Source organism: Cebus imitator, unplaced genomic scaffold (assembly GCF_001604975.1).
Source record: "Cebus imitator isolate Cc_AM_T3 unplaced genomic scaffold, Cebus_imitator-1.0 Scaffold346, whole genome shotgun sequence".
In the NCBI taxonomy this organism is placed as follows: Eukaryota; Metazoa; Chordata; class Mammalia; order Primates; family Cebidae; genus Cebus; species Cebus imitator.
In genome coordinates, this window is record NW_016107661.1 from 640,759 (window position 1) to 663,728 (window position 22,970).

The window sequence follows — 22,970 nt, forward strand, 5'->3', positions numbered from 1 at the left end:
ATTGCACTCCTGCCTAGTTGACAGAGTGAAACTCTGTCTCAAAAAAAAAAAAAAAAAAAGTTGGAGGATTACAACTTTAAATTAGTGAATTGCATGGTATGTGAATTCCGTGCAATTAAATCAGTTACGGATGGGAAAATTGAGGTACAAAGAAATTCCATCATTTGGCCACAGTTCTGCTGTCAGCAGCAAGGCAGAGCTGGGATTCAAATCCAGGCCTCCGGAGGCACAGTCTCAGTGTTTTTGCCCTGTAGGTTTGGGGTTGAGAGGCCCCATAAGGTCTTGTGTTACCCCCACCATCCAGTTGGCCACATGAACCAACCACGTGTGTTCCTTGGAGAGCCATGGAGCCCCATGCTGGGAGGGCCGCAGGAATGTGGGCAGGGCAGGAACCTGCAGGAACGGGGATGGGTCCCTGGAGTGCTGGGAACTGGCTAGGCTGGTCCAGGTTTTCATCTTGATAATGAGCCGCATCAGAAGGCCACACGTGACACCCCTGGGTTGAGACAAAGCCCTGTCCTACCCACAAAGACACAGACAGCAGCCACCTGGCTGAGCCAGGAAGACCGAGGCATCCGTCTGTCCACCCACACCGGAAAAGGGAAGGGACCTGAGTGACAGCCGAGAGGACACGCCCAGCCCTCCCTCTCTTACTCCAAGGGTAACACAGACACACGTGCTGAGGGCAGTGGCCACTGGCCCTCGAAGGGGCCTTAGAAACCATCTGGCCCCACCTGGTCATTACCCAGATGAGCAAACTGAGGTCCCCGACATGAAGTCACTACCCAGGGTCACTCGGGGGAACCTGTGTAGGAGAAACACTTTGGGTCTGAAGTTAGGGTTCAGATCCTGACTGCACCAACCAGCAGAGGGACCTGTGATGGTGTGACTGAGGAGCTACATTGTATTTTGTTTTTAATCTTTTTACATTTTATTCAAATTTTAAAATAGAGATGGAGTTTCACTATGTTGACCAGGCTGCTCTCGAACTCCTGGCCTCAAGCGATCCTCCCATCTCAGCCTCCCAAAGTATTAAGATTACAGGCATGAGCCACCACATGCCCGGCCAGCTACTCTGAGTCTTAGTTTTATCATCTATAAAATGAGAGGAAGAAATCCTCTCTCATTACGTGTACGTGCGGACCCAGGCAAAGGGGTGCACACCTGTAATCCCAGCACTATGGGAGGCTGAGGCAGGAGCATCTCTTGAGCCTAGGAGTTTGAGACCAGCTTGGGCAAGTAGGAAGACCCTGTTTTCCTAAATACAAAAATTAGGCAGATGTGGTGGTGTGTACCTGTAGTCCCAGCTACTTAAGAGGCTTAGATGAAAGAATCCCTTGAGCCCAGGAGGTCAAGCCTGCAGTGAGCTGAGATTGCACCACTGCATTTCAGCCTGGGAGACAGAGGAAGGCCAAATTAAAACAACAATAAAAAGTGTATGTGTGGGGTGTGGGGAATCCGGGTCACTTTGAGAAACACCTCAGTCAAATTTCAAAGATACCTTTGTGGTTCAATGGCTGAACTGGAGGTGCAGAGCAGCGTCCGGGGCCCCGAAACAGACTCGAGATCATTTACACTCTAAAATTTTGGGACAGTCTTGTTCTGTTGTCCCGGCTGGAGTGCAGTGGTGAGATCTTGGCTCACTTCAACCTCCACCTCTGGGTTCCAGAGATTCTCCTGTCTCAGCCTCCTGAGTAGGTGGGATTTCAGGCGCATGCCACCACGCCTAACTCATTTTTTGTATTTTTGGTAGAGATAGGGTTTCGCCATATCGGCTGGTCTCAAACTCCTGATCAGGTGATCTGCTTGCTTCAACCTCCCAAAGTGCTGGGATTACAGGGGTGAGCCACTGTACTCAGCCCTGGCTACTTTTTTTTTTTTAGATGGGAGTCTTGCTCTGTCGCCAGGCTGGAGTGCAGTGGTATGATCTCAGCTCACTGCAATGTCCGTGTTTGGGTTCAAGCAATTCTCCTGCCTCAGCCTTCGGAGTAGCTGGGACTATAGGCATGTGCCACCATGCCCAGCTAATTTTTATATTTTAGTAGAGACGGAGTTTCACCATGTTGGCCAGAATGGTCTCAATCTCTTGACATCGTGATCCGCCCGGCTCAGCCTCCCAAAGTGGTGGGATTACAGGTGTGAGCCACCACGCCTGGCCTAATTTTTTTATTTTTTTGTAGATATGGAGCTTCTCTATGTTGCTCAGGTTGGTCTTAAACTCCTGAGCTCAAGGGATCTTTCTGCCTTGGCCTCCTAAAGTACAGGGATTACAGGCGTGAGCCACTGCACCTGGTATAATTACACTGCTGATACAACTGGGGCCTCACTGGCTGTTTCACCAGTGAATGGGGACCCAGGACTTGGCTGGCAGCAGAAACAGCCACCTCAGCCGTGGCCAGACTGTGGGTCAGGCGCTGCCTGTTGGATGGGTTTTGCAAGTTAGCGGGAGTCACCTCGAGTCAAATGAGGCTGTTTTTCCATAGCTTTTCCCTTCTGGGCTTGGGACGCCAGAGTCTGGGACAGTCCTGAGGAGTCTCAAGGAGCCCCATTTTCTCGGCCTAGTGCTGCATATGAGGGTCCTGATGCAAGCAAGGAAAAATGGAACCAGCTGGCCGTGGGGTTGCCTGGCTCCTCCTCAGAGTTCCGGGACTGGGTTTCAGGGTACTCCCAGGGAGCAGACAAGGGCTTCCTGGGTCTGAGCCCACATGCTTGAGCCTTAACAGCTGTCTTTTTGTGTCCCAGGATGTAATCAGAGGAGAGGAACCACCAGGGAGGGGGCCTGGGAGCCTCAAATAGCATCAGGTCACCCTGCCCTGTCACCAGAAGTCAAAGGCTCAGTAGCCACAGCCCGACCTGCTTTATTGATTGATTGATTGATTGAGACGGACTCTTACTCTGTCATCCAGGCTGAAGTGCAGTGGCATGATCTTGGCTTACTGTAGCCTCTGCCTCCTGGATTCAAGTGATTCTCATGCCTCAGCCTCCCAAGCTGCTGGGATTACAGACGTGCATGACTACATCCAGCTAATTTTTTTATTTTTAGCAGAGACGGGGTTTCACTATCTTGGCGAGGCTAGTTTTGAACTCCTGACCTCAAGTCATTCACCCGCCTTGGCCTCCCAAAGTGCTGGGATTACAGGCATGAGCCACCATGCCTGTTCCCAGCCTGCATTAAAGGTGGGAACTCAAGGCTGAGGACCCAGCGGCTCAGTGAGCCCAACTGCAAAGCGGGGAGCTGTGACTTGAACCCAGGGCTGTTTCTGGACATGCCAGTACAGCAGACAGTGTTCAGAGGGCCAGCAGGGAAGCTCATCAGAAGAGCTAGGGATAGAGGTAGCATTCTGGCTGAAACATACCACTGATGCTCCATGTGGGCAGGGAAAGAGAACACAGGTGCCTCAGAGGATCCTCGCTCTCCATGTTTCGGGGCTCTCTTCCTGCTTTAATTTTGTGCAGGTGCCACTGACACTTTCTAAGCACCCAGACCAAAGCCAGATGGCCTGGGGTCAAATCCTGCCTCCGCTCTTAGTAAGCTGTATTACTTAGCCTCTCTGAGCCTCAGTTTCCCCAGCTGTAAAATGACAGTCATCACAGTATGCATGCCGCAGGGCTGTGATGGGGGTGACTGAGAGAACAGATAAGGGATGCTGCCTCCTCAGAGCCTGACTCTGCCTCTACCTGGGTTCACCATTCAGGGATTTGGGCTCCTTTTAAGGAGCTGATAAAAGCCAGAAGCCAGCCAGGTGCGGTGGCTCACGCCTGTAATCCCAGCACTTTGGGAGGTAGAGCTGGGTGGATCACCTGAGGTCAGGAGTTTGAGACCAGCCTGGCCAACATAGTGAAACCCTGTCTCTACTAAAAATATAAAAATTAGCCTAGGATGGTGGCACATGCCTGTAGTCCCAGCTACTTGGGAGGCTGAGGCAGGAGAATCACCTGAACCCGGGAGGCAGAGGTTATAATAAGCCGAGATCATGCCACTGCACTCCAGCCTGGGCAACAGAGCGAGACTCTGTCTCAAAACAAAAACAAACAAAATAAAACAAAAACCCTTAAAACAAAAAGCCAAAAGCCAAGGCCTTCAGATTCTGACTTCAGAGTCAGAATCCACCAGCACCTGGGAGCAGGAAGACGACCCCGGCCCATCCACACTGTTCACTCTGATCCTGGTGCAAGCCCAGATGTGCTCTGCTTCCGCCCATGTATGTCGTCTTGTCTGGGCATGGGGAATTCGCAAGTAACCTCAGTATTTGGAAGCATCTCCTCCAACATCTGCGAGGACAGTCTGGTGCCCATATATGGGTAATGAGGTGCTGGGAGGACAGGAGACCCTGGGTCCCAGATGCCCACCCCCGGGCCTGGCTGGGGCACAAACATACAGTTTTGGCTAAAGATCTGAGTCAGTAGGTTTGGAGATTTGAAGGGTACACGGTGTTCCCACTGCTCTTAGAACACTCTTCTGATAGCAGAAGGGAAACCACAGAGGGGAGGGGAGGGACGACCTGTCTACCTGGTTGTGGTAGCAGAACCCTGAGACCTGTCCCTGCCTCTCCCTCCACTGGTTCCACCGAGGAACAGGTGCCCTGCACATCCACCTCCATCTGCCCCTCCAGCCTCCACCTGGGTCAAAGTTACCACTACTCAGCTGGCCCAGTGCAACTGCCATGCACTGTCTTTTCTAAGAGCACTTGGGAGCACAGGGAGGTTTTAGTTTGGATGATGGGATAATCATCGTACGAGTTGGGGAGATACGCCTCCCAGCCTCCTGTCCCCAAGAGAGACCTGGACCCTCCAAGGACAACATGAATGGCCAATCTTCTAGCCAGCAGTGACCTGGGAGGGGGGCTCCCTGTGTGTGGGGGCCTTTGAGAGCCACCGTTGCTGTCTTCAGCTCTACTTGTTCAAGTCACATGGCACCAAATGGCCCACCCATTCTCTCTACCCTGCTTGCAAGGGTGAAACTGAGGCAGCCTGGCCAGGGCAGGGAACATAGATGGTGTTGTTGCTGTGACCTAGGTGGGCTCCGGCAGGCTCCTTAGTCTCTCTGTGCCTCAGTTTCCTCATCTGTGACATGGAGATAGGAACTGATCCCACTGCAGAGGGTTGAGGTAATTCAAGAAGATAATCCTTGTCAATGAAAGCACTTTGGGTGTGGCTACACCAGGATTAGGATAAGTGGGTTTCATCCTCTTCCGCCCTGTCACTGGAACACGGAGGCTCTGCCAGGGCAGGGCTGTCTGTTACTCACTGTCACGTCCACAGTGCCCATCAAACCGAATGAACTATGCTGGCTATTCGGAACAGCATGTTTACTCCGCCTGTCTCACTCGTCATTTCCTTGAACATAAATGGGGTTATCATGCCTGCTTGTCATGTAACAAGCAGAAAGACACCCAATAGCTGGGAGATATCCCCCTGGGAGTTCAGGTATTTAGTTACTTTCTACTCACGGCCAGGACTGCTCAGTAGAAACCGAACGTGAGCCACACAGATAATTTACATTTTTCTAGTAGCCACATGAAAACAGTAAGAAGTGAGTGACATCTTTCTATTTTATTTAACCTAGTATGTCCAAAATATGATCAATTTGACAGGTAGTCAACAGAACATTATTAACAAGATACTTTTACATTCTCTTTTTCATACCAAGTCTTCAAACCCTGGTACACAGACATAGTTGCACAGCCCATGTCATGGGGCTGGTAATTACTGAATACGATGGCGAGACTCTAGGACTTGCTTTGCTCTAAGCTCGCAGTGACCACAGCCTGTCAGTTCTGCTATAGGAAAGCTGACGGGCACTCAGAGCATCTTCCAGTCTCACTCAGTGCCTGGTACCCAGCGAGAATAATAAATGCTCATTCTCTTGGAACCTTGCGACGACTCCTCCTGCTTACATTCACTGGCCAGATGTCTGTTCCAGGTCAGGGTCTCCTCTGCAGGTCCCTTCCTGGCTGCCTGACTCCAAAACAATCCGGGGCTCCCAACTGTGCCCAGCGGAGCCTGGAACGCTGGCACAAAGACCACAGCATGACACCCTTTCCCAGGTCCCCAGGGCTGCTGCCACCTTGCCCATAGGCCCCTGGGCAGAGCCGGAGGCACTTAGCCTGCTTGCAGCCATCCCCTTCTCCAGGCTGGGAAAGCAGCCACCCTGGAAACAGATCAACTTCAGCAACATACTTCCTGCCATTGCCTCCGCCTCAGCTGTCCCTGTCACCCAGAACTGTTGTGTCCCTGCTGGGTCACAGCCCAGCCTGCACTGTCCTCCCATATGTGGACACGGGTCCCTGCAGGCTCAGCACTGAGGTCTGGCCTGGGCCATTGGCCTTTGATCACGTCTGCAGTTCCTCCCTCTGGGGGTTAATTCTGTCTCAGTGGGTGTGTGTGGGGGATGCATTGGTGCTGGAATGTCTGGAACGCACAGGAGGGTACACCCCTCCCTGGAACCAGCCTCACCTCTCTCAGAGCCCGGAGAAGGGGCCGGGCCTCCTGTCACCACGGTCGTCCTCTTCTGGCGTTCTTCCTGCCTGCAGGGCCAGCTGGGGGGAGGAGCACCTCCGGTGCCATGTAGCCCTCTGCCCCCACCGTCTTTAAACACTGCCTGGCTCCTGAAACATCTGTCCTGGCTCTGACACAAAGGCACCCGCCATGGACACTCAGGAAACAACTGATGAATAGTAACAACACTGAGGAAACCTACTGGGTGCCCAGCAACCACTCCACCCTTTTGCACATCACCCACTGAAATCTCACAGTCCTAGGAAGCAGGCACCCTCAGTGTTATCGGGGCTCCTAATCCTATTAGGCTATTAAACATTTGGATGAAAAGAACTTACTCACCTTTTTCGGGAGCCCTTCTATAACCCTGAATTCCACACCCTGGAATTAGGCTTGGGGTCAATAAATGGGTGTTGAATTGAGCAGATGTTTTATTGCAATTCGATAACTCCTACGTCTTTGTGTTCCAGATAAAGGTAATTGAGGCTCAGAGAAGTTAAGAAACTGGTACAAGGTTACACAGCTGGGAAGCACTGGTGCCAAGATTCGAACTCATGAAGACAGGCTTGAAAGCTACCTTCTCGGTACAAAGGGGACATCAATATCCATCCACACTCACCCCTTACAGACAAAGGGACAAGAGACACTGGGGAGACAGGATGCTGGGGCCAGGCATTCACCACCCAAGGAAGGCAGAGCGATTTACAGTTTGATGCCATTTTCATCAGTACAGTTAATCCCAGTGGTTGGTTGGGTAATGATTAGTGATGGTGAACTGAGTCATTCTCCTAAGATGCCAACACAAGGGATTCCCAGCCTCTCCTTGTGAACAGACCTTTCAGGTGGAAGCAACTGGCATTGAGTGAACACCTCCCTGGCCCACACCCTACTGCAGCACCAGATGCAGGTTTCAACTCTGATCCTTATAACAACTGGGTGTGCTATCACAGCTCTACTGCAGATGAGGAAACTGAGCCTCAGGAAGGAGGGGCCACTTGCTCAGGGTTAACAGGTCAGTAAAGGTCTATGCTTGTAACTGCTGCAGCCCCAGCTGGGCACTTTCTAGATATTCAGTAATTGCCAAACAAATTTGCAACCCCACCCCCCAACTCCTTGTCATCTCTCTGCCCCTTACAGGCCCTGGCAACAGGCCCTTCTCTGTTAACAAGCCCCCAGAGATACGAATTGTTGGCATGCTATAAAACATCTGCTCAATTTCACACTGATTTAAGGAGCTCCAAGCTATGTAAGGCCTCGAATTAAGGACAACAGAACGTCTTCTCCCAAAATATGAGTAAGTCCCAACTGTTCAAAAGTTTGTAAGCTAATAGGTAGGTTAAGGACAAACACCCCAATGGCTATAATTACAAAGATTCTAGATCACTTACATCAGGGTATTTTCATCCACTGTGTTCCATGTGGGCCTTATAATCTAACTTTAATGATGAAGATAGACCCAATCCAATAAAAGCCAGGAAAAGAACAAAACAGAAACAAAGGGAAAGCTGACAAATAGGGCAGCATGGTGGAATAGGTTCAAACATATTAGTCATTACAATACATGTAAATAACTTAATTTTGCCTATTAAAAGTTGAAAGACTCTCAGGTGAGAATACAAAATATACCCTTCCCCCAAGCTATGTGCCATTTTGTAAGACACACACATTTGAAACTAAATGATACAGGAAGATTGAGAATAAAGAAATGGAGAATGACATACTACCAGGCGATTGGCACCGAAGAGAAAAAGCACTGTCTGTATACCCCAAAGACAAGAGGGAGTGAGGCTATCTAAACTATGAGATCCCACCAGCTGCACATCCAAAGAATGATGTCTGGACCCATGTCCATGGAGATTTTGACTTAATTGGTCTTGGCAAGGGCTCTGACATCCTGTTCAAAACTCCTCATGTGATTCTAATGTGCAGCCAGGGTTGAAAACAAGGAACTGAATCACAGCAAGGTTAAAAGGAAGACAGATGAGGAAAAATCCCTAAATCTCTATAGGAAGGAAGTCTTGTGAGAAAGCAGTACACAGGAGGTGCCCAATAAATACCAGATTGATTGGTCAATTGACTGATACTCTCCCTGCTAGAAACTCCTGTGTTAATTAGACAGTAAATGTCCTCACACCCAGCTATTAATCCTGGGGAAATATATCCTCAGATGAGAGGGTTGCTGGTGTAGTAATTCCGGGTTTGTTTTTAAGGGCTAATCTGTTTCTGCCCTGCCTCTAGGCCTCTGATGGGGCCTAGGGTTCTTTTGGGCTCTGGTTACCAACATACAGAAGTTTAAGCTGCTTCCAGTAACACCAAGGCAGGTCCTGAGGATAGGGCAACAAAGTGAGATCCTATTTCTATAAGAAAAAAAAAATTAGCTGGGTATGGTGGTGCATGCTTCCAGTCCTAGCTGCTCAGGAGGCTGAGGTGGGAGGATTCATAGCTCACTGCAGCCTTGAATTCCTAGACCAGGGGACAAATAGAGCTCAAGCCAACTTTGGGGCCCCCAGACATTAGGATGTTACTCTGGGTTCAGGACCAGTGGACAAAGAGTACCAGCCTCTTTTTTTTTTTTTTTTTTTTTTTAACTTTTTGAGACAGGGTCTTGCTCTGTTACTCAGGCTGAAGTGCACTGGTGCAATCATAGCTCACTGCAGCCTTGAACTCCTGGGCTCAAGAGATCCTCCAGCCTCAGCCTCTCTAGTAGCTGGGACTACAGGTGCATACCACCATACCACCATGCCTAGCCAATTTTTAAAAAATGTTTTCTGGAGATGGGGGTCTTAGCCTGTTGCCCAGGCTGGTTTCAAACTCCTGGCCTCAAGTTATCCTCCCACCTCAGCCTCCCAAAATGTTGGGATTACAGGTGTGAGCCACTAGGCCCAGCCTAGCACCTACTAGGTGCCTGATGCTTTACACACATACTCTCAATCGTCTCCACAATCCTACACATCTCCAACACACAGATTCAAAACCTACCTTCCACTACTCTTTCTTGAGCATCTACTACACACTAGGCACAGTTCTGGGGTTACAGGAGTTTATACACCAGTGATAAGAAGCCCAGAATGGGATAGGGATGTGGCCAGCCTCCCAGCTGACAAGTGACGCAGCCTGGTCCGCAGCTCCCAACCCCAGGCCTTTCTGTTCACCCCTCAGCCCTCAGTTCCTCCTCACAGACCTTGGCTACCCCTCAGCAACATGAGGGTCTGCTTGCCCATTTTACAGTAGGCAATGATGGATGGTTTTTTTTTTTTTGAGATGGAGTGTTGCTCTGTTGTCCAGGCTGAAGTACAGTGGCAAGATCTTGGCTCACTGCAACCTCTGCCTCCCAGGTTCAAGAGATTCTCCTGTCTCAGTCTCCCAAGTAGCTGCAATTACTGGCACGTGCCACCATGCCTGGTTAATTTTTGTATTTTTAGTAGAGGTGGGGTTTCACCATGTTGGCTAGGCTGGTCTCAAACTTCTGACCTCAAGTGATCCAACAACCTCAGCCTCCCAAAGCGCTGGGATTACAGGCATGAGCCACTGCACCTGGCCAAATCGAGCTTCTTGGGGTTGAAGCAGGGTTAAAGCCCTGTCTCTTCTTTGTGGTACACACTTGGAATCCTTTCTCAGCCTTCAATGGGAAACAAAGTGTCCCCATGGCCAAGGCAGAGAAGTTGAAACCCTTAAAAGGTATCAGCCTGAAGTCCAAGCCCAGGCAGTGGGAGCAGGAAAAAATTCTGCAAATTCTATTTCTCCCACAGCCCTGCGGCCTTGCAGGCTCAGCCAGCAGCCCCGGTGTGTTTTGTTTTGTTTTTTTTTGAGACGGAGTTTTGCTCTTGTTACCCAGGCTGGAGTGCAATGGCGCGATCTCGGCTCACCGCAACCTCCGCCTCCTGGGTTCAGGCAATTCTCCTGCCTCAGCCTCCTGAGTAGCTGGGATTACAGGCACACGCCACCAGGCCCAGCTGATTTTTTGTAGTTTTAGTAGAGACGGGGTTTCACCATGTTGACCAGGATGGTCTCGATCTCTTGACTTCGTGATCCACCCGCCTCAGCCTCCCAAAGTGCTGGGATTACAGGTGTGAGCCACTGCGCCTGGCCCCCGGTGTGTTTTATCTTATAAGGTGTGACAAAAACCCTCTGCCTAGGAAAGGATGGGTGGGGCGGCCAGGACACCCTGCCAGCCCTCTCAGAGTGTCTGGGTAAGAACTGCTGAGATGTCCAGACACAGTGGCTCATGCCTACAATCCCAACACTTTGGGAGGCTGAGGCAGGTGGATCACCTGAGGTCAGGAGTTCGAGACCAGCCTGGCCAGCATGGTGAAACCCTGTCTCTACTTAAAATACAAAAAATTAGCCAGGCATGATGGTGGGCGTCTATAATCCCAGCTTTTCCTGAGGCTGAGGCAGAATCACTTGAACCTGGGAGGTGATTTCAGTGAGCTGAGGTTGCTCCATTGCAGTCTGGCCTGGACAACAAGAGCGAAACTGTCTCAAGAAAAGCAACCACTGAGAGTCCTGGAGCAAAGTCACTCAAACTCTCTGAGCCTGGGTGGAAAACAGAGCTGAGTATAGAATTGGTCTCAGTGCAATCATGATTTAGGGTGACCGTTTTAAGCTAAGACCCAACCTGAAGGACTTTCTGTGTTCATACCTTTCCCAGTTCTGGTCCCCTCCCCTTCTACTCTCCCACTTCCTCGCAGAGACTCTCCATTTTTGTCTCCCCATCCAGAACCTGCCTGCTTGCCTTCCTGGAATGGGCCCCTCTGCTTCCTGAGACCCCTCTCCTTCCTCTCCCAGACCCTTGCTTTTGCTATGGACTAAACTGAGACCGAGGACTCAGGGCTTCCCTGCAGGCTCTTCCCACCAGCTGTGCCGCATCCCAGCTCGCCTTCTCTATACCACCCCTCACCTAAACTGTAAAACTCATGATCTACTCAGACACACAGAAAAGCACTGAAAAGAATCAGCTACCCATGTCCTCACCACCAGGGTTTAGTTGAGGTTTTCACAGTGCCATCTTTGCTGCAGATTTTTCTAAAAAGGAATTAAAATGATGTGTTCATTATCCTTTCAGCCCTCTCCTTAGCAGCAGCAGAATTTTAGACTTACTGGTTCTTCCTGTTTTATTTTATTAACTTATTAAGAGATAGGGTCTTGCTCTGTTGCCCAGGCTGGAGTGCAGTGGCACTATCACAGCTCACTGCAGCCTTGAAGTCCTGGACTTAGGGATCCTCCCGCCTCAGCCTCCTGAGCAGCTAGGACTAGAGGCATGCACCACCATGCTCAGCTATTTTTTAGAAATAGGGTCTCGCTATGTTGCTGGTCTTAACTCCTGGCCTCAAGCCATCCTCCCGCCTTGGCCTCTGAAAATGCTGAGACCACAAGTGTGAGCCACTGCACCCAGTCTGCTATGCCTTCCAATACATAGACACATCTGCATTCAGGGATAGTATATGGAATTGCTCTGTGTATGTTTCTAAAAATGTACATATACAAGCATCGTCTTTGTATCCTTCATCAGCTTGCTTTGCCTGCTCACCATCTTGCTTTTTCAGGTCATGGATACACATGCCCCTGTCTCTTTCTGTCAACTGCACACTCTTTATCCACCCATCTTCAGCTAACCCCTGGGCTCAGCTTAGATGACCCCTCCTGCAGAAGCCCCTGTGGGTGGGTCAGGGCCCTCCTTTATCTCACTGCCTATCACCCCGCATTGCTGCCAGCTGTGTACTCAGCCCACTCTCAGCTCACTAGCCTGTGTCCAGGAGGTGACTGGATGGGGACAGGGAAGGGAGCAGCCTGCTCAGGCCTCACATTCCTTTAGGCTAACTAGAACCCCACCCGTCCACCTCCACCTCCAGGATCCGCTGTTCCTGGGGTGTGAAGCACAGGCCTATGTGTGCTCTCTTGAGATGCTGAGGGAAGGGGAGAATTTTAGCAGTTTCCCATGGCTTACCCTCATTCATTCAGCACATGTGCAGCACCAGTCTCTGGGGGAAGGCAGCCACGCAGCCACACAGCCACATCTGGCTACCCCACTGACATGGCTGCTGAGACAAGAGCTACCAAGGAGACGGGGAGACCATAGGACGGCTGGGTCTGCTCCAGCAGAGAGGCTGGGGAGGGCTTCCCTGAGGAGCTGGAGGTGAATCTGGAAGCAGAAGAGCGGCAGTGAAGGGGTGTGGGGGGCATTCTAGGCAGTAGGAATGGCACAGGGAAAGACATTGTCTTGTCTCCACACTGTGGCTGGGTGCAGCGTGGACACAAGACAGTGGCGGGCAGGTGCTGATGTTGTGTAGGGCATTCAGCTGCCAGGGCCTAAGAGCAAAGGGAGGTCTGGGCCAGGGGTTAAGACGCTGGAGGTATGGTCAGATTCATATGTTGTAAGGAGCTCCCTTCCCTGGCTGCCATGGGGAAAAGGGACTAGATCACTGGAGAGGAAGAAGTAACAGTGGAGAGGGGCTGAAGACCTGCTGGGTTGCTGGCTCTGCAGGCAGGGAGAAGGGGCAGTACATTTAAAGGGAAAAGAAGCTGGATTCAATCAATGGCTCATGGTTGTAAAACCAGAGATTTCAGAGGCCAAAGCAGGAGGCTTGCTTGAGCCCAGGAGTTCAAGATTAGAGTGTGCAATATAGTGAGACCCCATCTCTACAAAAAAACAAAAATTAGTGGGGCGTGGTGGTATGCATACCTGTAGTCCCAGCTACCTGGAAGGCTGAGGCACAAGGACTGCTTGAACCCAGTAGTTCAAGGCCATAGTGAGCTATGATCTCACCACTGCACTCCAATCTGGGTGATAGAGCAAGAGCCTGTCTCTAAAGAATAAATAACACTAAAAACAACAATAACAACAAAAAAACCAGATTGGGTTAGGGAAGGGCAGGGCTGGGACCTGAAGAGAGCTCTGTCTCGCCTAGAGGCAGAAAGGGACACTGGGTGGTCTCTCAGGCTCCAGAGGCTGTAGCACAGCAACCCACCAAGAGAATTGGAGAGAACAAAGAACAGAGGCCACTTCCCCATTTGTTCCCAAGACAGGCCGGGGCAGGCAGGCTGGGAGGATGGAAGGTGCCGCCAACCCTGGCACAGCCCTGCGGGAGCAGAGGAGCTGCACACTGGGAAGTCCAGGTTCTCCTGAGGGGGTGCCTCGGAAGCTTTCTAAGGCATCTTCTCCTCCAGGTCCCCCACTCCCAGGGCCTCCCTCCACCATATCCTTAGGGTGTTGCCTAAAGGGTGTGGAGGGAGCTGTGTCTCTGCCCCAAAACACCCTCTCCCCAAATTACCCCCCACCCCACAGTGCCTGAAATGCTACCATAAGCAGCTGCTCCTCCAGGTAAGCTCAGCTCTGTCCTGAATCAAATTTCTCGAGTCTCATTCCTTCTGCCAAGAGAACTGGGCAAGGCATGGAGGGCCAAGGCCAGATGGAAGAGAGGGAAGGGAGATGGAGGGGTTGCTGGGAGTGGATGCAGTGAACACAAACACCAGTGACTCTACCGTCTGGCCTGGAGCAGTCCCCAGACACAGCTGCTGCCAGCCCCAGGTATGGGTGCAGAGCCCCAATTTCCTTCCCTGGGCCTCCTTGGTCCCCCTGCATTGGTCATTTCTGAGCTATGAGCCCAAGGTGAAGGTGAGCCCTCTGTGAAACAGGACACTCCCACCTGCCTGGCAGGCACACTGTCAGAATGAGATGGAACATCCATGGCCTTGCTGGGCTCACAGGGCGTGCCTGAGAAATGGCAGGGCAGCTCTCTCCAAGCCATCACCCACATGGTGGATGGAGGTGGACGGCCTTTGCTGGCAGGGCCCTCTCCCCAATCCATCAGGCATTCCCACCGTCACTAATCGAGGGGTACATGCATGTGTCTGCTTGAGTCGGCTGCCTGGTCAACTCCGGGCTTGGCTCATTTTTTTTTTTTTTTTTTTGAGATGGAGTCTCACTGTCTCCTAGGCTGGAGTGCACTGGTGTGACCTCGACTCACTGCAATCTCTGCCTCCCAGGTTCAAGTGATTCTCCTGCCTCAGCCTCCGAAGTAGCTGGGATTACAGATGCCCACCACCACACATGGCTAATTTTTAAAATTTATTTTTGTAGAGATGGGTTTCACCATGTTGGCCAGGCTGGTCTTGAACTGGTGACCTCAAGTGATCCGCCCACCTTAGACTCCCAGAGTGCTGGGATTACAGGCATGAGCCACTTCACCCAGCCCGTTGTGACTTTTTTTTTTTTTTTGAGACAGTTTCACTTTGTCACCAGGCACCAGGCTGGAGCGCAGTGGCATGATCTCAGCTCACTGCAACCTCCGCCTCCCAGGTTCAAGCAATTCTCCTGCCTCAGCCTCCCGAGTAGCTGGGACTACAGGTGCACGCCACCACGCCCAGCTAATTTTTCTATTTTTAGTAGAGACGGGGTTTCACCATGCTGGCCAGAATGGTCTCGATCTCCTGACTTTGTGATCTGCCTGCTGCAGCCTCCCAAAGTGCTGGGATTACACGTTGTGACTCTTAATAGCAGCGTGCAGTTCATGGTATCAGTTGCTATGATTTGCCAGGCACTCGCTCTGAACTGGGTCATGGGCTGGACCCATCACGTGCATACTCTCATTTGATCCACCCAGCAGCCTCACCAGCTGGAGGTTGCTCTTATCACCCTACGTCACAGATGAAGAAACTGAGGCTCAGAGATGTTAAATGACTTGCCCAAGATCAAGCAGCTTAGGAGACACAAAGCTGGGGCCTGAACTCATGCCTGGCTAGCATCAAACCATCAAATGCTGTGTTCTTGCTTTTTCTTTTTTGAGACAGTCTTGCTCTGTTGCCCAGGCTGTAGATCAGTGGCACAATCTCGGCTCACGGCAACCTCTGCTTTCCAGGTTCAAGCAACTCCCTGCCGAAGCCTCCTGAATAGCTGGGATTACATGCACCTGCCACCACAGCCAGCTAATTTTTTTGTATTTTTAGTAGAGATGGGGTTTCACCATCTTGGTCAGGCTGATCTTGAATTCCTTATCTCCTGATCCACCTGCCTTGGTCTCCCAAAGTGTTGGGACTACAGGTGTGAGGCACTACCCCCGGCCAATACTGTGTTCTTAACCACCAAGAGGCTCGGGCTACTCCAGGTGCCACCCGGTAGAGCACGCTTCCCTTTCCCCAGCTCTCCCTCGAAAGCCTGGGGTCCTGCCTCCCATGCAGAATCCCCTCCATCAGGGCTGGGCCAGTGTTTCAAGACCTGTCTAGCTGAGGCCAGGCTGCTGGGTGTTTACTGGGACACAGGTCTTGGGGGAGGGGCAAGATTAATCCCATTCTACAGATTCAAAAGCTGAGGCTCAGGGAGGCTGTTTCTTTTCAAACAGGCAGAATTCAGGCTGACTGCAGAGCTGGGTCTTGGCTACTCCACTTACCCCATGCCAGGTCAGACGCCTCCTCTGGGAGTTCCTCCCTCACCTCCCAGCATCTGGGCTCAGACTATGACAGCTCTCACTTATGGCCAGTCACAAAGTATGTGGGTGGCCAGGCTGGAGACCTCATCCGTCCTCCTCTATGCTCCATTTCTCCTGCCTGGCCCAATCATCCTGAGGCTCATGTAATCACATGTGCACTGAAACTTAACTCCATCTTATCTCTCCGATGTGACTGCCAACAACTCGAGTGCCAACATCTCCTCCATGTCCACCTGCTAACCCCAGGAACAGTGCTATGGAGTTGTGCAGTGCACAGCCTGTCCCCCATGATATCAAGTTGAACCCTGGGTACAACACAGCTACCTTGCCCACATGTGCTTAATAACTATAATCATCACACTGCCATTACCTGAGACTTCTTATTGTTCTCCATCTTTCCCCTGCATTCTTTTTCTTTTTTTTTTTTGAGACTAAGTTTTGGTCTTGTTGCCCAGGCTGGAGTGCAATGGTGTGATCTTCGCTCACTGTAACCTCTGCCTCCTGGGTTCCAGTGATTCTCCTGCCTCAGCCTCCCTAGCAGCAGGGACTACAGGCATGCATCAGCACACCTAACTAATTTTGTATTTTTAGAAGAGAGGGGGTTTCTCCATGTTGATCAGGCTGGCCTTGAATTCCCAACCTCAGGTGATCTGCCCACCTCGGTCTCCCAAAGTGCTGGGATTAGAGGCATGAGCCACTGTGCCCATCTAATCCTCAGCCAGCATCGCCAGGCAGGCACCGTGCTTATTCCCATCCCACAGGTGAGAAAACAGGCTCAGAGAGGCCAAGCAGCTCCTCCAAGGTTGCACAGCCAGGAGGGTGGGAGTGTGTCTCCTCCAGGGCCTCTCTGCCAGGCTGGATGCTCTCTTCAGTGATCTGCACCATCCCGCCTGACTGTATCATTAGCTCAGGTGTGAACACCAGCTCCCACACCTGTCATTAGGAACCCAGGCAACGGTAACAACGAGGTTCACACCCTGTCCCAGCCCTCCCGAGCTTCAACTGCTAAAAGGTAGACAAACTGGAAAGGGTGGCTTTCTCGGTGGGGTGTTCCATTTGCTAATCTACACTTTGTAGTCCAAAGGCCTGACTGCCTTGGGTGTGGAAGTCACAAGTTGGGGCTCCTGGGTCCCCTGGGATCAGAAGGGGGGCACCCTTCGGGTCACCTCCCATGTGCCACAGCACTGCTTCTCCCAGCAGCCCCATGCATGAGATATTCAGTATCACCACCCCTGCTGTGCAGAAAGGGAAAACAAGGCTTGAGAGGCTCCAGAGTGGAAACACCAGGATCAACAGTGAGGTGTTCTGCTGTCAGCGCCAGAGATCCTACCCACCCCACCATGCCAAATCTGACCAGCAACCTCATCCTCCCCCAGACAATGGAGTGGGCCCCTGGAAAACTCGGGGCGAAAGAACTGGGGGATCCGCTCCCTGAGACCAGCAACCACAGCCTAGAGCCACAAGTCTGTCCCCTTCACCCTCTGCCACGACACTTGCTATGATGCTAGCTGGGCATCAGCCAATGCTCAAGAGATGCCTTTGAGAGAAAGGGGTACAGGGCTGCTTCCGCCTCACAATCCAGTTTGAGAACTAGTCCCCGCTTAAGCGGGGGGGACAGAGGGATGCGCTGGGCTGGGAGACCATCCAGGGAGGCATCTGGCACCTTCTCAGGACTGTGGCTGTGCTCTTTCTCTGCTGCGATGGCAAGGTTCAAATGAAGGGTCTTTCACCCCATGCTGGGGAGAGAATCAAGAAGGCTTCCTGAAGAAAGAGACCTCTAAACTGATGTTTGGGACCAATGGCTGTCAGCCTAGGACAGACAGTGGCTGCCTTGGGCCACGGATACAGAGAGTGGCAGGACCCCAAATCTTTGCTGCCCCAAACCCTCCAAGTCCCTGCAGCTGTAAAGAATGAGAGGCCTTTCTTCCTCACGCTTCCGAGAAAGCCCCACCCCTCCCAGCTCATCTGGGTTCATTAGAACCTTCTGTCAAGTCCAAGCTGGGGCATTCAGGGATGGAGAGCAGCAGGAAGGAGGGAGGCTGTGGGGAGGCAGAGGGCTGGGCAAGGCCTGGCCCCTCTCCTGGTATGTGGGTGTCTGCACTCGTGAAGGACTGGATGGGCCTAGTCTCTGGGTTGGAGAGTACCGAACGGTTCTCCACAGCTGGCACAGAGCATCCAATTGTGCAATGCCTCAGGGAGCAGTGCAGGGACTGGACGGGCCCCTGACTGGGTCTGAGTGCCAGCTGGATGCAGCCATGGAGAAGCAGTGTGCATGCGGGCCCTGCCCAGTCTCTGGGGTTGTGAAAGACAGGGGAGGGGTGGGGAAATCTCCAAAGGCGAGTGATGCCTCTGAGCTTGAAACAGCCCAAACGGAGATGCGGCTGGGTGGGATCACAGGGCTGGTGGGGGGAGGAGTGGGGGGTGGTTCTGAAGGGCCTGGGAGGCCAGGGAAGTGTCGCACTCCAGCTTGCCAGGGCCCCCGCCATCGTCTGTACCTGTCCGACTGGTCGGCCTAGGCTGGACTGCAGGGGTGGGGTGGGAGCCCTGGGCCCAGAGGCATCTCCTTGCCTTCATCTGGGGGCTAGGGAGAGAGTGAGGAGCTGCTGGAGGGTACAGTGGGGGTTCCCAGTGAGGGTAGCTTGGGGGCAGAACTCCCATGCCATTTGGGGCCCCCTCACCTGCCTGAAACCTCTTGTCCCGGAAGCTGGCAAAATGATCCTTGCTAGCTGAGAGCCTCCACTCTATTTTCCAAAGTAGGGGGATAAGGCAGGGGCTGGATTCCCACCTCCTCCCTCAATCTCAGCATCTCCACCAGGCTCCCCTAAACCGGTTATTAAGTGAGTACATTAGGCTTATCAAAACGGACGTGGGCTGCTTCTCACTGCAAACACATCAAGACATGTCATTCCCCTCCCAGGCTGCCCTGGGAACCCGCGGCTCAGAGACGCCGCCAGTTTCGGGGCTGGGATGGGGGCAGGGAGCCACACCTCTGAGAAATCGAGCTTCGAAGACGAGGCCCTGACGCCGCCCAGCCTCTGCTCAGAACCCAGAGGGTGGGGAGGTAAAGTGGTGCCTCCGCCTGCGTCCCCGGACCGGACCCCGCACCCCCCAGGGCCTCTGGGCGCGGCTCTGGAGGGCAGGGTGGCAGGTGCCGGGAAGTGCAGCAGCAGGTGGCCCGCCCCTCCGGACCCCCACCCCTCACCTCCCCGACGCCAAGACACACCTGCGCGGTCTCAGAGTCACCGGAGAGCACCCCTCCGACGCCAGCTCAATTTCCCTGCCTCAGGGCGCCCCCTGGACGGAACTGCCTGAAGTGTGAAAGTCGCACCCAAGAGCTTCCTGGGACCCCCAGCGACCCCGCCTTGAGTGTCGGGTCCTCCGAAAACTCCGACCCCGCATCCCGGTGGCTATTCCCGGTCCTCGGCGACCCTCGGCGCAAAAGCGACCCTGGGACCCGGGAGTGCCTTGTACCCCAGCTCAGCTGCCCATGCCCTAGGCCCCCAAAGCAATGCCCCCTCGGCTCCTTGAGTCCCCGATGTCCCCAATTATGCGCCCCCTCGGGCACCCCAGGCAGTCCCCTCCCACCCGGCGCTGCTTCCCAGCTTCGAGGTGACCTCGGTCCCGCGTGTCCCGCACTCAGGACTCAGCTACCGGTTTCTGGGCCCCAGTGCAGCCCCTTATTCCTATACCGCCCGGCGGTCTTCCCGGTCCTGTGCGCCCACAGGCCCGAGAGCGTCCCCGAGCCGAGCTGCGGGCGCCTCCTCACCTGCGGGTCTGCACGGTGGGGCTGTATTTGCCTTTGTTTCTCTTCCTGAAGAGCGAGTTCATGGTGGCGCTCGGGGTGCAGGCGGCGGCGGCTGGTGGGCCTGGCGCGCACCGAGGGGCGGGCGGGAGCGCAGGTGAGCGAGCCGCGGCGCGGGGAGCCCCAAGTGCAGCGCGGCCGCGGAACCCGGTCCCTACTCGCGGGGGGCGGGGCGCCGGCCGGCCACTGGCTCTACTGGCCGCTCCCCGAGAAGGTGGTGCTTACCTTCCCGAGGAGGGGCAACCGTGCGGGCGGGGCTTGGGCGCGGGGGTGGGGACACCGGGTCTTGGCTGGACACCGCCCACCCCTGGGGCCGGGAAGGCGCGGGGGCGCAAAGGCCGCCGGGGCGAGCACTGTCAGCCTCACCCTCCCCGGCGCGGCGCGCCTCTGGCGGAGGCCTTCACCTGGTTCTGCGCTGCCGGGAACTCAGCGCTTCTGGTGCTTTGGCGGACACCCAGCTGGGCCCCGCAAGACAGGTGCAGCAGAGATCCGCACAGGTCTCCTGTGCCCTAGTAGCTAATGAATTGCACTCAGATGGTGGCAATTGAGGGAAGGGGGCTGGGCTGCGGAGGGCGTCGGCCTGAGTTCAAATCCTACCACCCCCACGTCGGCTGGCACTCCTGGACAAAGTGTTTTGCTGCTTCCAGCTACCGTTTACTTCTTTGTCAAACGATGATAACCGCCACTCCATCCGAAAGGCTAGCGGGGATGTCCCTGCAGGTAATGCACGCAAGGCGCTGAGCGCAGTGCCCTGGCCCGAATCTGCTCTCAGCCTGCCATCTTGGGTGGACAAAAACGCCTTTGAAACTTCAATAACTCCAGGCCCTGGCACGAGAGAAGCGCTTCATAGCTGGTCATAAAAGCTGCTCGATTCTGGCTCAGAACAATGAGGTTGCACAAATCTGCCAGCATGTCCTGGCTCAGATTGTGTGCCAGTGGAGAAGGCTGCCCTTAGACGGAAATCGAATCTGACCTGAAGCCCGGATGGGGCCTCACAGCGGGGAGGGTTCAGCGCCAATGTGGAGGGTGGTAAGGGTCTGGGCCCAGTAGGAAGCAGGAGCCCTGGGGAGACCCCAGAAGGGAGCGATCGAGAGACTATGTTATGGCCAAAAGGCTATTAGGGCTCAGATAGGGAGTGATAAGGTCTGTGGGGAGGGGCCTCCAACTGGGCGTCTGGAGTCCTGGGTTCAAGTTCAGCTGTCTGAGTCTTCAGACCAGTCTCTTCCCCATTTGTTCTGTATTTAAAAATAAGGTGGCTCGGCTGGGCTGGGCACTGTGGCTCACGCCTGTAATCCCAGAACTTTGGGAGGCCAACACAGGTGGATCATTTGAGGTCAGGAGTTCGAAACCAGCCATATCAAAACCCTGTCTCTACTAAAAATACAAAAATTAGCTGGGGTGTCCTGCGCCTATAATCCCAGCTACTCAGGAGGCCAAGGCAAGAGAATCACTTGAACCTGGGTGGTGAAGGGTGCGGTGAACTGAGATCGTGCCACTGCACTCTGGCCCGGGCAACAGAGTGAGACACTGTCCCAAAATAAATAAATAAATAAATAAAAATAAGGAGGTTGATGGGGAATTCATTTCCAAGGGCTTTTCCTGCCCACAGCCCCAGAGTGTCTAAGAAATCAAGTGTTCTCCAGGTCTCTCTTGTCCCTGCCATGGAAGGACTGTGGTTTCTAAGTATTACAGGAAACTCTAGGAAAACATTATTATTATTATTGTTGAGACAGGATCTCACTGTGTTGCCTACGCGGACTCACTGCAGCCTCAACCTCCTGGGTTCATGTGATCCTCCTGCCGCAGCCTCCTGAGGAGCTGGGACTTCAGGGACCCACCACCACACCTAGGGAATGTTTACAATTTTTTGTAGAGACGGGGTTTCAATTCACCATATTGCCCAGACTGGTCTTGAAATCCTGGGCTCAAGTGATTTGCCCGCCTACCGCCTCCCAAGATGCTGGGATTACAGGCATGAGCCACCATGCCCACCCAACCTTATTCTTTTTTTTTTTTTTTGAGATGGAGTTTCGCTCTTGTTGCCCAGGCTAGAGTGTAATGGCACGATCTTGGCTCACTGCAACCTCCACCTCCTGGGTTCAAGCAATTCTCCTGACTAAGCCTCCCGAGTAGGTGGGATTCAGGCATGCACCACCACCCCAGCTAATTTTGTATTTTTAGTAGAGATGGGATTCCTCCATGTTGGTCAGGCTGGTCTTGAACTCCTGACATCAGGTGATCCGCCCGTCTCAGCCTGCCAAAGTGTGGGGATTACAGGTGTGAGCCACCACACCCAGCCAACCTTATTCTTAATGGGGCTTCTATGGGTGGATTTAACCCTTTTATGCCTGAGGTTGCAATTTTTTGAATTGAACAATCAGACTTTGCCAATGACCTTGAGCGGCAGGAGCTAAATAACTCCCACAGGCATAGTGTTCCAATAAAGGAACACTAGGCATAAATTTTTAGGGGCATGATTCCTCCTAAAGTTGTCCCTTTTCCTTCCTTCCTCCCTCTCTCTCTCTTTTCTTGCTTGCTTTCTTATTTGAGACTCAGTTGCCCAGGCTGGAGTATAGTGGCACAATCATAGCTCACTGCAGCCTTGACTTTCAGGGCTCAAGCAATCCTTCCACCTCAGCTTCCTGAGTAGCTGGATTCACAGGTGTCCACCACCACACCTGGCTAATTTTTAAAACTTTTATGTTTACATGTTTTTTGTTTCAGGTCTTTCTTTTTTTCTGAGACAGAGTTTCACTCTTGTTACCCAGGCTTGAGTGCAATGGTGTGATCTTGGCTCACTGAAACCTCTGCCTCCTGGGTTCAAGTCATTCTCCTGCCTCAGCCTCCCTAGTAGCTAGTATTACAGGTATGTGCCACCATGCCTGGCTAGAGACAGGGTTTCTCCATGTTGGTCAGGCTGGTCTTGAACTCCCGTTCTCAGGTGATTTACCCGCCTTGACCTCTCAAAGTGCTGGGGTTACAGGCGTGGGCCACCGTGCCCGGCGTATATGTTTTTTGTAGAGATGGGGTCTCATTGTGTTGCCCAAGCTGGTTTTGAACTCCTGGGCTCAAGCAATCTTCCCATCTTGTCCTCCCAAAGTGCTAGGACTTCAGGTGTGAGCCACTGCACCCAGCCCTAAAGTTGCTTTCAAAATGTGTGTGTCCGTATGTGCATGTTTCTGGGGGAGGATGTACTACTCGGTGCAGTCAGTCATTCACTCATTTGGCAGATGTTTCTCATCACT

The 22,970-nt window shown here is 52.9% G+C and overlaps 1 protein-coding gene across 1 annotated transcript in view; it reads right to left on the reverse strand.

Annotated features, from left to right (window-relative positions):
* The window catches only part of PPL (periplakin), a 58,100-nt gene extending 38,256 nt beyond the window's left edge, over positions 1–19,844 (reverse strand). The window contains exon 1 of the mRNA XM_037730457.1: positions 19,690–19,844. Within this exon, the coding sequence (XP_037586385.1) occupies positions 19,690–19,751 (62 nt within the window). The 5' untranslated portion in view covers positions 19,752–19,844. The remainder of the gene's footprint in view (positions 1–19,689) is intronic.
* Positions 19,845–22,970: the final 3,126 nt, after the last annotated feature.